Source organism: Pagrus major, chromosome 17 (assembly GCF_040436345.1).
Source record: "Pagrus major chromosome 17, Pma_NU_1.0".
Taxonomy (NCBI): Eukaryota; Metazoa; Chordata; class Actinopteri; order Spariformes; family Sparidae; genus Pagrus; species Pagrus major.
Genome location: NC_133231.1, coordinates 25,210,230 through 25,227,552, shown reverse-complemented (window position 1 = coordinate 25,227,552; position 17,323 = coordinate 25,210,230). Strand labels below are relative to the sequence as shown.

At 36.5% G+C, this 17,323-nt stretch overlaps 2 protein-coding genes across 2 annotated transcripts in view; one reads left to right on the top strand and one right to left on the bottom strand.

Moving 5' to 3' along the window:
- Positions 1-17,323, top strand: part of LOC141011507 (uncharacterized) — a 56,566-nt gene that overhangs the window by 13,292 nt on the left and 25,951 nt on the right. The gene's annotated exons all lie outside the window — the stretch shown is intronic.
- Positions 427-16,498, bottom strand: LOC141011974 (uncharacterized). The gene is made up of 21 exons (XM_073485337.1): positions 16,219-16,498; positions 15,268-15,318; positions 14,947-14,990; positions 13,849-14,161; positions 13,495-13,538; positions 12,688-12,976; positions 11,250-11,300; positions 10,929-10,972; positions 9,264-9,555; positions 8,903-8,946; positions 6,881-7,166; positions 6,470-6,513; positions 5,796-6,078; positions 5,130-5,173; positions 4,953-5,026; positions 4,510-4,724; positions 4,147-4,397; positions 3,886-4,014; positions 2,995-3,130; positions 2,818-2,847; positions 427-1,488 (listed from the first exon to the last, which is right to left on the bottom strand). Exons 1-21 carry the CDS (start codon positions 16,496-16,498, stop codon positions 1,220-1,222), a joined length of 3,213 nt encoding a protein of 1,070 aa, XP_073341438.1. The 3' UTR covers positions 427-1,219.

The window sequence follows — 17,323 nt, the reverse complement described above, 5'->3', positions numbered from 1 at the left end:
GACATCTAGCGTGATGCTCTGGATATATTTGAGTTCCTCTTATATGCTTTTACACAGTTTACACTGGTATAGCCGGGACTCTTATTTTGAAGGGAAAAAGTCCTCAAGTGTTCTGTATGTGATGCGCTGCGCAAAAGAAATGACACGTGTTCCGAACAACGGAGCCTCCGTGTGGTTATTTCATATTTTCTGTCCCCTCCATAACCCTCGGCTACACTTGTTACAGCCAAGGAGAGCGAGCAAAGATCAGCAGTGTTTGGTTCACGCTGGTGATGCCTCCTATGTTTTTGGAGCTGCCTTCAAATTCTGCATTCTTCAAATGCTGTCGCTAGATTAGTGAGAAATAAACACAAGACACCATCAATTAAGTCTTATCAAGATAATTTAATTATTTACACAAATGATCGACAGACAACATTTTTTTTTAAAATACACAACATGTCAAAATATAAAAATAATTGCAAAGTCAAAATTGTATAAAATCAAAATCAGAAATAAAAAAAATAGATTATTTAGAAGGAATGAAAACAAGTGAATATAAGATTTTTAGTGCAGAAATCAAACACAATTACTGTGCAAAGTTCAAACCTGAGTTTACATTTGAATTTTAAAAATGTCTCACTTGGCTAAGAGATTTCTTCTCTGGAGTTTTATTTCAGGTGGAAAACAAAATGAGTTTCTTTAAGCGTGACCAGTAAATCTCAGCACCTTAAAGCGAGATGAACACCTTTAACACCTTAAAGCATTGTTAGTGTCACTGAAGTTTTTCTTAGAAGTGCTTGTAGATTGACGAGCGTTAAGAATCTAAAATCTGCGGGGAAACAAAATCAGGCGCATTCAAAAAGTTCTTATTGTTTTTGTTAATTTATTAAATCTGTAGTTTTATCACTAACACTGATGTTCTTTGTTCAGCGACGCTAAAGTAAAATGTTTTATTTAACCTCGGGTCATTTTGTCACATGATATGTGATGTAGTATTTTGCCCACAAAACCCCAATACAATCCTAAATAAAATGTTTGAGCACCTTTAGATTCATTTTACATTATCACAGGATGAAGACAGTCAAGCTTAAGAACAAATACAGAAAAGACCAGATAGATACAGCACCAGGATGAACACTTTCATACATACAGGCCATTAAAGTATTGTTCTGTTACCGTGTGAAGATGCCAGGCTCAGAGGTAATGTTCTCGGTTGGTCAAAAAGCAGTCACAGTATTTATGACTCCTTCCTCCTGAGATCAGCGACAAGATATGACTCCTTCTCCTCAAGGATTTGGCAGAAGATGTCTTTGGCTGCTTGACCTCCAGCTTTCAGGGGGCCGCTGTAGAGTTTCCTCATCCTCTCCTGAGTTGTCGGGATAGTCCTGATTGTGTCATAGTCTTCTTGTTGGATTACACCTTTCCTGAAGAGATTATCCAAGATCGGTCCTATATTGCACACTCTTGCGATCAGATCACACTGGTGCTTATCCACGAAGTGCTCCACTGAGGACGGAGAGGAGGAAAAATACTTTCATTAGGTTAATGTCAGGCATCACAAAAAACATCACAAACACCTGTCAGGGCGGCAGGGTGTTTTCATTGGTCGCACCGGGACGTCTGATATTCAGCAGGTCAGATACTGAGATGTATAAAAATATCTTAATATTTTAAAATATTTAACAAACACCAACCAGGTGAGTAGACAGTTGCCTTTGAATAGACATTAGCCTAAAAACATATTTTCTGTTGATTATTTTGTCAGCGTGTAGCAGGAGTTTATGTACTGAGCACTACTGAGCGCTGTACTGTTCCCATGCTGCTCCTTGAACTCTGACAGGAGAGACTGAGACATCACCACCTTAAAACATTGTTGTACATTACTTGACAGGGAAATGTTCGGGATAATCTCAATCCTGATTATGGAAACCAGGGGTCAAATGTATAAAACTGTGCATATTCGAAATCTGTACACACAAAACAGGACACATGCATACGCAGTCTTTTCATCAGATTTATAAAACTCCACATGCGTCTGTTCACATGTGACTTTTCCTCATACACCTCAGTCATCCGGAAATTGTACACAAGAGCACAAGCTGTCTGTGTAATCATAGTGAAGGTTTTTATAAACTACAGATGTAATCCTAACACAAGAAAAAGAACAGCTCTAAATAAAATGACTTTTTTGCCCCCTCACATCATCACAATAATCAGACTGAAAAGACTACGTGCACGGTACTTTTTCATGTGTACAGATGATTTTTACATTTGGCTCCTGGTTTCTAGTTTAAATGACTTTTAAGAAATCAAATTACAACCGAAAGCTGATTGTAACCCGATTGCCTATTTACATGTAAAACCACTGATGCTTGATATTGGACTTTGGGTCTTATTTGAATGTATTTCATGGTCTAAAGTCCATAAAGTCCATGGATTTAAACTATCGTCACTTCATTTTATCCTGTTATATGTAGCAGGTTTGACACTTTAAAGTGAGAAAGGTGGGGTGCCAGTCAGAGTCTCGTCTGACTGTGGAGAACATGAATGAACTTCTGAGAGCTGGGAAGTGATGTAATTCTGACGGCCGTTTGCTACCTCAACATTCTTGTAGGAAATGTTGTCATTATTAGCATAATGAGGTCACAGTGAATTTGACCTTCAGGCCAAGTGAACATTTGCGCCAAATATCACCAGCACAGAGGCATAAAAAATCTCAGAAATCTGCAAACAAAAGGAAATCCAGGCGTCTCTGACACTCAAAGTGAAGCAATATTGTGACTCTAAAATCCAAAGTGCCGCTCCTCTAAATACGCATGATTTAAAATGTCTTACCTTGTATATGGCCGGTGCTTTGGTATTCATCTGGAAAGAAAAAAAGAGATTTAAAGAAAATGTGGATGATGCACGATCCTTTTCTAACAATGGACATGTGCTTCAACAATGATGTATGTTTAACTAAAACAAAGTGGCTGTGTAGATAAACTCTTGTGGTATTATTAAAAAACTTACCTTTTCGTATTTCACGGGTCCATACAGACTGACGCTCGTTTTTCTGTGCGAGGCTGAGCGTGAAGTCTGTGTCCGGTTTTTTAATGTAGACTTCGAAGAAATTTGGGAATCTGCTTTTATATCTGAGCTTTAAGTTCTGCAAAAACAAATAAAAAAGAAATAAGGGAAATGGAGGAAAGTCAAACTTGGAGGTAAAGTGCACCAACTCTCTTTTTTTTCCTTTTTTTTTTACATGTTTTTTAATGAGGTTTCGTAAATAGTGATGATAGTGAGAACACATCTAGAGACTGAAACAGAAAAAAGGTGAATATATCACGGGGGTGAGGGAAAGTGGCAACAGGTGAAGGGCCCGCAAAGAAAGTTGTGTAGCATCCGGGTTTACTTCCTGGTTATGCCGGTCACTGAATACGTGTAGTAGAGTTTCTGCCCACTGGACACATTTGATGTTGGAATGAAAGCTGATTGTACCCTTTCTGATAATTGATGACAAAAGCCAGATGTTTTTATTTTAATTTGTTTGTTGGTTTGTTGGTTGGTTTGTCTCTCACTTTCTTTAATATTACCTTGGAGGGTGTTTTTCCACATTTTCATTTATTTCTTACAGAATAATGCATGGCTCTTTTTTCAGCCAACATAAGTTTACAAATAGGGATAGAAACCTACAAGAGGGAACTGTTGGGCCTTGGCGGAGGTATGCGCTCTACTGATTGCCATTCTATTTGTCCAGGTTGAAAGGGGTATGGGACTTGCAGTATGTGACCAAAACATGTCAGTAAAATAGGATCATTTTGTGATGTGCTCATGTGATATTAAAAAACAAACAATTGTTGTTCAGATGACTCATCCTGAGACAAAGTTCATCCAAAGATCTAAAAGCAGTTCAAAACAAACCTCAGGATAAATTTTTGCATCATCCGAATCTGCTGTGAGGATGAAGCGATCACCCATTTTCAGGGACTTCTCTGGATTTGGCTTTTGGATTGCTTTGTATCCAGATGATAACTGTCTCCTGTTCAATTCCTGTAAAAGAAAAAAACAAAGGACAAGGTTATAGTTATCAACATTGTTGTCTGTCTGTATTTATCAATTTAAACGTGAAACATTCTGTGTCTGATTATAATTGGTACTGGTGACAGTAAGATGTGCAATAACCTGTTGTAGTCCAGGATCACACGGGATCAGATAAACATGGAGCGTCAGGAATGCCGTGTTGGTCTTGTATATCAACACGTAACAGTTTATTTTCACTGGAACACCAACTTTCATCAGGACCGCTCTTGGAGAAAAAACTGGTTCTGATAACTTGACATGGGACGATGTGACCTCAGCCACTTTTTCCACAACGTCTCCACAGTCATCGATGTGTAGGACTGCAAACTTGTCTCTTATTTTAGGGTTGTCATCTGCACAAAATACAAGCACACATGATTAGTGAGGAGAAAAGGATTAAATCAGTTTTTTAGAAGATTAAAGTTTATGAATTTTTATCTTATTATTTTCTTCATGTTCACTTACCTATGCAGATCCAGTGTGGCAGGTACACTACATCCAGCTTCCCAGCATGGACTGTAATGTCAATAAGGGGACCTGCAAGCCTGTACTTCATGCTCTCCATCCTCTCCATAGGTTCCTCCCAAGGGCAAAACTGGTACTTGAAACTGACCTTCTCCTTACAGACCCAGCGCAAACCAGAGACACTGCATTCAAAGTTTCCTGCTTCAGACTGAAGGCTAAGTCGTGGGAAACAAAACAAGTGAGTTTGTGTATGTTTACAAAAATACTGTTTTACGGGCACAATGGAACAAATGTACATAAATGTGCCTTATGTTTGCATTGATATAACCAGTAACAGCACACAGAAAAAAATAAGTTTTCTTTGTGTGATGAATTTCAAGAACCAATCTTAATATTTTTCCTTCCAGTTTACTGTGACGCAGTATTTATGATGTTATTTTTACCTGTAAGTTGGAGCCTCATCTGCGTCTGTACTGTTCACTTCAGGTTCAAGTTTAGTCCAGTCACTGGAGTCCTGCTGCAGAGCACAATCATTTTACAAGTAAGTGGAAAGGACTTGTTTTGCAGCATCACGTAACTGAACAAATAAACTGAACAATTTAATGAATATAAGGTATTACCATTGCACTTCCACAGTCCTCATGCTCAAGGCTTCTTGAAGGACCTTGTGAAGACACATAGGATTTTCTTTAAACAACGTTATGTTGATATATAAACTTATATGCTAACTTTCCATATTTTTTACTGGTAAAACACTATATTCTACATAGCTCTGCTAGCCAGGCATCACCCCCAATTCACAAATCTGATTAGTCGGGAATCTCTTCGCTCATTTTCCATTTCAAGGAATGTTATAAACGGGCACAGACCAAAATGCTTCTGGACGGGAAAGACCTACAACCAATCAGAGCAACCAAATGTTGAAGTCCAAATTCTCTGATTTGAGCTTCTTATGTTTCCAGTTACTCCTCTGTGACAGTAAACTGAATGTCTTTGGGTTGTGGCCAAAAAAAGACATTTGAGAATGTCATCTTCGGGTATGGGAGACACTGATGGACACTTTTTACCGTTTACTGACATTTTATAGACCAAACAACTAATTGATTTGTTGAGAAACTAATAGATAATACCAGTTTGTAGAGAATTTATTTTTGTATTTTAAAATGACATATTACTTACATTTTCAGACCACAATCTGCATTCGACATTTCTGACATTCAAATATTAATATAATAATAATTAATAATAATTAATTTAATTTTTTTTTAAAAATTCCCACAGCCTACCTTCAGATCCTAAGCTGATGTCTGACAGCCTCTGTACCAGATCTCTCCTGTTCATCTTATTGAAAACCTCCCTGATCACCTCCTCAGACTGTTGGCCGTAGAGCTCCACCATCAGCTCCACTGTCTGAACTCTGTCTGCGGTCTCCAGTCGGCGTCTTGGGATTTCTTGGCCTTCCTTCATTTCAGTGTTCAGCAGGACATGCTTGAATTTTTTCAGATCCCCGAGACTGAAATCTTCCAGCGTTTCCAAAAGCTTCTCCTGAAGTGATGTCATGGTTACTTCCTGATCGATACAGTACAGACATGATAATGACACAGTTGGTAATATCTGTTCTGTTGAATGTGTTTGTTTTTTTTGTTGTTGTTGTTTTTTACAAACACAAACTTATCATTGTGTATTTTTTTCTTTAGCAACATCAAAGCAAAAAAAAAGAAAAAAGATTTTCCTCATCATTTTCCTTTTTAATTCCTATAAACTGATTACTACCACCTGATCTAACACAACATATTCTTGTTTCTCTAACAGTAAAAAAATAATCACTTAGTGCTGTGAGAGAACTATCCACTTTATAACATTTGGTGTCCTTTGTATCGTCATTTAAAATGTTCAAGATGAGGATGTTTTCACCCTACATTTATTGAATGAAAGCTGTGATGTGTAAAGTCAAACTCACTCTCTCAGATGATGCAGGCGGATGTTTACCCACAGAGTGTTTCTCTGAGGAGAAAAGAAATAAAAATGGACTCAGAGGGTTATAATCTAATTACACAAAAAGACTATAATCAACTTTAATAAAGTTCACTTACTTTATAAAGAAATACAAATGTAAAATCTCACTGCAAAATGATACATAATCATAAACACCTTCACAATCTAAAACAATCCAATACAAAAGCCCTGAAACAAATACGAACCTCGTTAAACTAACAACATTCAGTTTTTGTTGAGACAGTGTGAGTTGTTGATTTGATTATTTCATTAATGATTTATTGATCCATGTCCATCCCTTACGTTTTTTTTATTATGAATTATAAAATGTATTTATTAGACCTTTATGAGACACTTTTTGTCTTCTTAGTCTTACCTATGAGTCCTGAGCTGGGCTTTGACAACCTCTGAACCAGATCAGTCCTCTTCATGTCCATGAAAACCTCCCTGGTTAACTCCACAGACTGTTGGCCGTAGATCTCAACCATCCGATTCACTATATCTGCTGTGTCTGCTGCATGAGTCAACGCCCATGAGATATGTGGGAGGTTCTTCTGGAAGACAATCGACCTCAGAATCTTCTTGAATTTCTTGAGCTCCATGTCACTCAAATCATTCAGAGTTTCCATAAGCAGCTGTTGAACAGCTGCTATTGTTGCTACCTGAAATAATCAATACATTCATGAGACATTTATTTAATCCACTGGGGACAATTAAAAATGTGTCTCTTTGAAGCTTGTCAATGTTATTATAAACGTGGGTGTTTCAGCTGGATCACACAAGGTACTGATCCATTCGGTAATCGCTGTTGATTGATGGCAGTATGTGCACTTTTTTATTGATTGATTAGTATGTTCTCCTGATCTATTGATTGATTTATTTTAAGTAACACAATGTACAAAGCAAAAGAGGATTACTGTTTCTGGCTTCGCTTTAATTCTTAGAAAGTTATTATTTATTTTAATTTACAGGCTGCACATCTTCTCACGAACACTGAAATAAGTCACAGTGGCTCAAAATTTTTTTTTTCATCATTTGATGTCATATATTTCCTTATTGCTTTCAAAATTGTTTCAAGTACAATAAATAGATTCTGATGGATAAACCTTTGATTTTCAATGAAAAATCAACTGAATTCAGGGAAAAGATTCATGCAGACATTTCCTCATCTCATCCTCAGTGGCAAAGATATCATACACTGCCCAGCCAAAAAAAAGTCACACGCTCTAATATTTCATTGGACCACCTTTAGCTTTGATTATGGCACGCATTCACCATGGCATCGTTTTGAAAAGCTTATGCAATGTCACAACATTCATTTTCGTCCAGAGGTGAATACATTTCTCGGCAAGATCTTATATTGATGATGGGAGAGTCGGTCTTCTCCAGCACATCCCAAAGATTCTCAATGGGGTCTGGACTCTGTGGTGACCAATCCATGTGATAAAATGATGTGTCATGCTCCCTGAACCACTCTCTCACAATTTGAATTGTGGCATTGTCATCTTGGAATATGCCCGTGACATCAGGGAAGAAGAAATCCATTGATGGAAAAACCTGGTCATTCAGTATATTCAGGTAGTCAGCTGACCTCATTTTTTGGGCACATGATGTTGCTGAACCTAGACCTGACCAACTGAAGCAACCCCAGATCATAACACTGCCCCCACAGGCTTGTACAGTAGGCACTAGGCATGATAGGTTCATCACTTCATCTGCCTCTCTTCTGACCCTGATGCTTCCATCACACTGGAACAGGGTAAATCTGGACTCATCAGACCACATGACCTTTTCCCAATCTTTATGCTCCCGAGCAAACTGAATTTTTTTGATTTTTTCCCACCACATTTTTTCCTCGAAGATTCACCAAGGTTCACCACTATCCTTCCAGCTTTTAATAATGTGTTGGACAGTTCTTAACCCAGTTTTAGTAGTTTCAGCAATCTCCTTAGTTGTTTTCTTTCCTTGATGCATGCTAATAATTTGACCCTTCTGAAACAGAGTAACATCTTTTCCATTACCACGGGATATATCTTCTGACATGGTTGTTTAAGAAATGAGAAGCTTCTCACTGCATCAGTTAGGGTTAAATAGCTTGTTGTCAGCTGAAACATATTAATCATTGCAGTAATTATTCAATGGAGGGCTCTTACGTATTTGCTTAGTTAAATCCAGGTGGTGACTGTTTTTGTGGCCAGGCAGTGTATCATTATTATATTAAATTACTGCTAAAGAGCTTGACCTGAATGCAGCTTCACTTATGTGATAAATAAACATATAAATGAGTAAATCTCGAGTTTGGGTCGTATCATTATTTAAAATGTTAAATATGATGATCATTTTTAACAGCTGTCGAAGGAAAGCTGTGTTGTATGAAGTCAGATGTGACATTACTCACTTTGTGGATCAGTGCAGAGCGGTGTTCATCTGCAGAGTGTTTCTCTGAGGAGAGAAGAGGTAGAAAGTCACTCATAACTGATGACTGGTCTAACAGCTTTAAATTAAAATGATCAGGCAATATTGCCTCATGAAAAAACACAATACACAAAATTACAGTTAAACCTCCTCAACAGTGGCATATAAATGGTCATTTCTACCCACTCTCTTAGTCATAATATATTCTGTACATCAGCTGATGTGTCTTCTCTACATTAAAACTATTATCATTTATAATGTAAATGGAAGACAAAGCTTATAAACTCAGACATGTTATATACCAGTTTCATGATTTTAACATGTTTTTATCTTTATTGTCTTACTTTTGGATCCTGAGCTGCTGTCTGACAACCTCTGCACCAGATCAGTCCTCTTCACCCTCTTTAAAATCTCCTTTGTCTTCTCCACAGACTGTTGGCTGTAGTTCAGCACTATTATAAACACTGTGTGCTGCACGTGTGTTGTCTGTGATCGCAGCATTAATGGGCTGTATGGGAAGTGTTTCATGTAGTCGATTTGAATCAACAGGGTATATTTAAACCTCTTGAGCTCTGCATCGCTCAAATCTTTCAGTGTTTCCAAAAGCAGCTCTATAACAGACTCCATCGATTCCACCTGTTAAATTCAGAGAAAATGTTCATGAGATTAAAATCCAGTTTCTCAGCAAGGATGATGACAAATGTTTCTGTTCACATCTCATCAATGTCTCTGTTTAAGAAATGTGGATATGGTAAGAGTACATTAGCACAAGGTGATAACATTCATTTCAACTGATCACATATACCCGTTATGTGTATACAGTTCTTTCTTCCCTGTAAAATCAAATTGATTTACTTAAATCTGCTTTTACAATTATTTTATTTCTGTTTACAGGTTCATGACTTTTTATTTTACCTGAGAGTTTCCTAATGTGAACACAAGAACAAACTGAAAGCAGCTTCAGTTCTGACAAACCTTCTGATGAAAACAAATAATTTGTTTTTGCTCATCATTAATAATGTAGAGGATGGTTTTGAATCTACTTCTATTAAATGAGAACTGTATTGTTTAAAGTAACAGTGCAATTAAAGCAACACTAGGTAGTTTGGACTCATTACTACCCCCAGCTGGTTGAGAAGCGCAATTATCTGTTACCAGTGTCATAAATACTGTTGCTGTCTGAGCATCCCTGGGGGAAATGAATACACGTGAATTTGCTGACAGAGTAAAAGTCAGTAAGATGATAAATATGTATATATGTAATATATGACTTACAAATCCAGTAGCATCAAGGTTAGGTCGCCATCAGTTCTTTCAGCTCGCGCCACCGAGTGTAACCTGGTCCAATATTTATCCGGCTCTGTTCTATCACTTTCTCTTTTTCTTTTCTTCGCCTCCTCAGACAATACCTTCTTGGCTTTTTTAGCTGGCTCGGCCATGGCGTTGGTTTACGAAAAATCCAAGTAGCTGCTGGCTAAATCCACCGACGAATAAACGTGTGGCGTATGCCGCAAAGCAGGTCGCACTAGACGCCTTTACGTCACATAGGTTTCCTACCCGCTCTGGGAAGTTACACAGTGCGGTTTCAGGCTGCAGAGACGTCACCATTCATCCTATTAACCATTTTTCTATGACTTAACGAAGTTTAGAAACATTATTTTAAGGTCGAAAAACTATCTAGTGTTGCTTTAACTATAACTATAATAATTATCATAAAATAATGTCGTTAAAGTTGTTTAAAGTACACATCATAATTTCATTGAGTTGAAGATGATGTCTTCAAATGTCTTGCTTTGTTCGGCCAACAGCCCAGAACCCAAAGATATTCAGTTTATAATGTCACAAAACAGAGAAAAGCAGAAGATCCTCATAGGCGCTGGAACCAGAGTGATTGGCATTTCTTTAAAAAAAATTACTCAATTGATTTATTGATAATCAAAATGTTGATCAGCTAACAGATTAATTATCTTAGCTTTAGTTTAAAGTCAGACAGATGTGACATCACTCACTTTCTGGATCAGTGCAGGCCAATCTTCATCCACAGAGTGTTTCTCTGAGGAGAGAGGAAACATAAAAAAGACTCATGAATGATTCATTTAACAACATAATCAGACTGTGCGACTATAATGATTCTAATATTAAAGATTTATTGTAAAATGTCCAGAAAATCTACTTAATAGTAACATCATAAAAAATCAATATCAAGTTTTTCCTGATAAACACTTTATTATTATCTATTAAACTGTGTTAAATGTTCATACACTGACATATGAATTAAAATAACTACAGGACTCATTTCACACATTAATTCATTTATATAGGTCACCTACCTTTCTCTGTGGTATTCACACCAAACACTTCAGCTGACGAACCTGCAGCAGCTGCAACACAGTTAATGACAACTGTTATTGCATTAATAAATACTCTGTGTGTAACCTTTATGTGTACTTGTCTTGAGTATAATACTGAGTCCTGAGAATAAAAAACCTTTAATGTTTCAGTTTCAGGTGTGTGAACTGAAGGCAGGAGGAGGTCATGATTACAGAGATCACAGAGGGAATCAATGAGAAAACACTGTGATTAATTAACTTACACAGACTGTCTCTCTCCACAGTGGAGTGTAGTGTACGTCAAAGCAAAGACACACAAAAAGACAAGTCAACAGATTCATGTAAAATTATGTCGACAACATTAGATAAATTCCTATCAGGCCATTAACAATACAAGACTGGTAATAATGAACTCAATGGACCAAAAACAAACAAGATGTAGCCCAATAAAGAAGAGTGTTTTCAATAAAAAGATGTTGAGCCCTTTGTTGGAGCCATATTGCTTATATATGAAATGTTTCTGTTTGAATACTGGTATTTATGTGTTTTATTTTTAGGTTTAGAATTATTATATTATTGTACATATTCTCATGAAACAGTATTATGCCTTGGTTATTTTGAATGATTGCTCCCCCTATGATTTGCTTATGGTGTCATCTGTGTCTCGATGATTGATGATTAATTATCAGGTGTGTTTAAATGGGTGTCTACCGGGAAAGTAGGAAGTGTTTTCACTTGGACATGGACGGGGTGATCATACAGTTTTTTAACCACCGAATACTATCAGTTTACTATCAGTTTCGTTTTCGTTTCGTTTTGTAGATTATCCATCGGTTGATCGTTTTGGAATTGTGCATCCTAATTTATGGAATTCGTTTGGGATCGCAATAAATTGCATTGGATTAATTAATCTACGACTACTGGGTGATTGTTGGAAGGTGCGTCTGAAAAGGTTTACCCCGATCTGGTCTCGGCTGATCGCGTTGTATTGCAAGCCGATACACCCTTTGAAAACACAACATTTACAAAGAAAAGGACCAAAGATTCAGATTCGTTCAGATCTTTACTTTAAAGTCAAAATCCAAATCATTCAACTCTGAAGTAATCTCTGTCTAATTTCATATTTATTATTATTATTCTTTTTTTGTTGTACCAGTAAATTGAATTAGATAGATTTGCCACATCAAAAATTAAGTATATATTTTTCAGAGTGGAAAAGTTATTTCTTTATTTTGAAGATAACGTAGAACTAACTGAAGTTTTTATGGTTCAGTTTTTGTTGCAACTGTGTTTGACAGGTGATAATTCAACTCTCTGGTATTGTTGCTGTCATGGCAGGTCTATACGGTGCTGTTGCATTGATTTATATTATAAACTTCATATGATATTTTGCACCAGAGTTCAAAAGATTTTGTAACAATGTGACCTCCTATCTTACCTTTGAGTCCTGAGCTGGTCTCTGACAGCCTCTGCACCAGATCAGTCTGGTTCATGTCCATTAAAACCTCCCTGGTCACCTCCACAGAATTTTGACCGCATTTCTCCACCATTGCATCCACCAGTGACTCTACCATGTCTTCGTTCTGCAGTATATCCCAGGGAATCTGTGGAAGGCTCCTCTGGAAGAACGTGAACTGCAGAAACCATGTGAAGGTCTTTTGCTCCTCATGACTCAGATCACTGAGTGTTTCCAAAAGCAGCTCTTTAACAGCCCTCATCGTCGCAGCCTGGAAAATGTACATGTTCATAGAGAAAACGTTATTTCTTTTAAGATGTGTTTTTCTACAAGATCACCTAAGCTGCTGATATATTTGGTAATTATCTGTTTGTTATTTCAGAGGATGATTCCTATGTCCTGCTACCTTTTAATATCTTTAACCTGCAATCTGTAACTGGTTCTTTTTGCATTTCCAGGCTGTAACTCTTTCACTGTGCTGTCAAAAAACTAAAATGAGCCACCTGATCTCAACATGAGATGTTGGAGTAACTGTAGAAACAGGCGGCAACTCAATGAAGATATTTTTAAACTTCATGTTTTGCATTTTGTTTAATTCTTTGAAGAACTTCAAGACTTCATGATATTAACAGTACTGAGCTCAGTGTCATCTCAGCTTCAGTTCGGTGAGAAACATCAAATGTAATTCATGTTTGGTTTAATAATCATCATTAATGTTGAGTTCATTTTAAACCTGAATCTCACTGAATAAAAACTGTACTCTGCATGGTCAGATATGATATTACTCACTTTGTTGATCAGTGCAGACTGGTGTTCATCCACAGAGAGTTTTTCTGAGGAGAAAGAAAGAATAAAAGGAATTAAAAGAATATTGTTGTTAATTATACATCGGGCATGACTGCTTTGTAAAAAAGATTTCAATACAAAACACTCAACATAAAATTAAACTCAAAGCTCATCAAAGGTTACATCTAACTTTTCACAGATATTTGTCTCCCTCTCCTGAAATGATTTTAAATAATAATTAGTCCTAAAATATATTCATGATTTATGTTTATTTTCTCTACAATATAGATTATTTTATTCAAAGTGTAACGAGAAGAGGACATATATTATAAACATGTCTGGTCTTTATTGTCTTACCTTTGGATCTTGAGCTGCTGTCTGACAACCTCTGCAGCAGATCAGTCCTTTTCATTGTCTTTAAAATCTCTTTGGCCCTCTCCACAGACTGTTGGCCATAGGACTGCACTATTAAACACACTGTGCCCTGCATGTCTGCTATATCCAGCAGGCCTGATGGGATGTATTTTGCTTTCTGCTGCACCAATTTGACAGGTGAGGCTCCCTTTAGGTAAAGTGGACACAGGTTGTTCTTGAACCTCTCGAGCTCTGCTTTACTCAAATCTTTCAGTGCTTCCAGAAGCAGCTCTATGACAGACTCCATCATTTCCACCTGATAAATTCAGAGAAAATGTTCATGAGATAAAAGTACAGTTTCTCAGCAAGGATGATTACAGATTTTTTTTTCTGATCTCATCAATGTCTGTGCTTTAGAAATGTGGATGTGGTAAGAGAGCATCAGCCATATAAAAAAGTAATGATACAGTGGATAAATTGTCCAGTTGATCACATATGCCTGTTTTTTTATTATGTGGATACAGTTCTTTCTTCACTGTAATATCAAATTGATTTACTTTAATCATCTTTTGCAGTTATTTTATTTCTGTTTCAGGTTCATGACTTTTTATTTTACCCGTTTGAGACCTTCCTCATGTGGACCTAAGAAAAATTAAAAACTAAAACCTTCGAATGAAATAAATAATTTGGTTTTGCTCATCATTGATAATATTCAAGATGAGGAGGATTTTGAATCTACTTCTATTCAATGAGAACTGTATTGTTTAAAGTAACAGTGCAAATAACCATTACTATAATAATTATCATAAAATAATGTCATAAATGTCATTATATGTACAATGTACAATTTCATTAAGTCGAAGGCGACGTCTTCAAATGTCTTGTTTTGTTTGGCCAACGCCCAGAACCCAAAGATATTCAGTTTATAATGTCACAAAACAGAGAGAAGGAGAAGATCCTCATAGGCGCTGGAACCAGAGAGTGTTTGGCATTTCTTTAAAAAAATTACTCAATTGATTTATTGATTATCAAATTTGGATCAGCTAACAGATTAATTATCTTAGCTTAAGTTTAAAGTCAGACAGATGTGACATCACTCACTTTCTGGATCAGTGCAGGCCAATCTTCTTCCACAGAGTGTTTCTCTGAGGAGAGAGGAAACATAAAAAAGACTCATGAATGATTCATTTAACAACATAATCAGACTGTGTGACTATAATGATTCTAATATTAAGGATTTATTGTAAAATGTCCAGAAAATCTACTTAATAGTAACATCATAAAAAATCAATATCAAGTTTCTCCTGATAAACACTTTATTATCATCTATTAAACTGTGTTAAATGTTCAAACACTGACATATGAATTAAAATAACTACAGGACTCATTTCACACATTAATTCATTTATATAGGTCACCTACCTTTCTCTGTGGTATTCACACCAAACACTTCAGCTGACAAACCTGCAGCAGCTGCAACACAGTTAATGACAACTGTTATTGCATTAATAAATACTCTGTGTGTAACCTTTATGTGTACTTGTCTTGAGTATAATACTGAGTCCTGAGAATAAAAAGCCTTTAATGTTTCAGTTTCAGGTGTGTGAACTGAAGGCAGGAGGAGGTCATGATTACAGAGATCACAGAGGGAATCAATGAGAAAACACTGTAATTAATTAACTTACACAGACTATCTCTCTCCACAGTGGAGTGTAGTGTACGTCAAAGCAAAGACACACAAAAAGACAATTCAACAGATTCATGTAAAATTATGTCGACAGCATTAGATAAATTCCTATCAGGCCATTAACAATACAAGACTGGTAATAATGAACTAAATGGACCAAAAACAAACAAGATGTGGCCCAATAAAGAAGAGTGTTTTCAATAAAAAGATGTTGAGCCCTTTGAAAACACAACATTTACAAAAAAAGGACCAAAGATTCAGATTCGTTCAGATCTTTACTTTAAAGTAAAGATCCAAAACTTTCAACTTGGAAGTAATCTCTGTCTAATTTCATATTTATTATTATTATTTTATTATTTCGCACCCGCAAATTGAATTAGTTAGATTTGCCACTTCAAAAATTAAGTATATATTTTACATAGTGGAAAAGTTATTCCTTTATTTTAAAGATAACGTAGAACTAACTGTGAAGTTTCTATGGTTCAGTTTTTGTTGCGACTGTGTTTGACAGGTGATGAATCAACTCTCTGGTATTGTTGCTGTCATGGCAGGTCTATACGGTGCTGTTGCATTGATTTATATTATAAACTTCATCTGATATTTTGCACCAGAGATCAAAAGATTTTGTAACAGTGTGTCTTTGTCTGTTATTATGAATTAATGTGACAGTTGTCCTCCTATCTTACCTTTGGGTCCTGAGCTGGTCTCTGACAGCCTCTGCACCAGATCAGTCCGGTTCATGTCCATTAAAACCTCCCTGGTCACCTCCACAGACTTTTGACCGCATGTCTTCACCATCACATCCACCAGTGACTCTACCATGTCTCCCTTCTTCAGTATATCCCAGGGAATATGTGGAAGGCTCCTCTGGAAGAACGTGAACTGCAGAAACAATGTGAAGGTCTTTTGCTCTTCATAACTCAGATCATAGAGTGTTTCCAAAAGCAGCTCTTTAACAGCCCCCATCGTTGCAGCCTGGAAAATGTACATGTTCATAGAGAAAACGTTATTTCTTTTAAGATGTGTTTTATATAAGAACAGTACTGAGCTCAGTGTCATCTCAGCTTCAGTTCTGTGAGAAACATCAAATGTAATTCATGTTTGGTTTAATATTCATCATTAATGTTGAGTTCATTTTAAACCTGAATCTCACTGAATAAAAACTGTACTCTGCATGGTCAGGTATGATATTACTCACTTTTTTGAACAGTGCAGACTGGTGTTTATTCACAGAGAGTTTTTCTGAGGAGAAAGAAAGAATAAAAGGAATTAAAAATAATTATTGTTGTTAATTATACATCGGGCACGACTGCTTTGTAAAAAAGATTTCAATACAAAACACTCAACATAAAATTAAACTCAAAGCTCATCAAAAGTTACATCAAACTTTTCACAGATATTTTTCTCCCTCTCCTGAAATGATTTTAATAATAATTAATCCTAAAATATATTTATGATTTATGTTTGTTTTCTCTACAATATAAATTATTTTATTCAAAATGTAAAGAGAAGAGGACATGTATTATAAACATGTCTTGTCTTTATTGTCTTACTTTTGGGTCTGTAGCTGCTGTCTGACAACCTCTGCACCAGATCAGTCCTTTTCATTGTCTTTAAAATCTCTTTGGCCCTCTCCACAGACTGTTGGCCATAGTACTCCACCATTAAACACACTGTGCCCTGCTTGTGTGCTTTATCCAGCAGGCCCAATGGGATGTTTTTTGCTTTCTGCTGCATCAATAGGACAGATGAGAGCCCCTGGTGGTAAACTGGACGCAGGGTGCTCTTGAA

Bases quoted from the DNA above. Each gene is read 5' to 3' on its own strand.
- LOC141011974 (XM_073485337.1), bottom strand. From the start codon at position 16,498: ATGGGGGCTGTTAAAGAGCTGCTTTTGGAAACACTCTATGATCTGAGT. The intron at 6,079-6,469 runs GTGAGTTTGACT...TGTATCGATCAG, and splicing joins CGCCTGCATCATCTGAGAGA to GAAGTAACCATGACATCACT. The intron at 5,174-5,795 runs GTAGGCTGTGGG...TGTCTTCACAAG, and splicing joins CATCAGCTTAGGATCTGAAG to GTCCTTCAAGAAGCCTTGAG.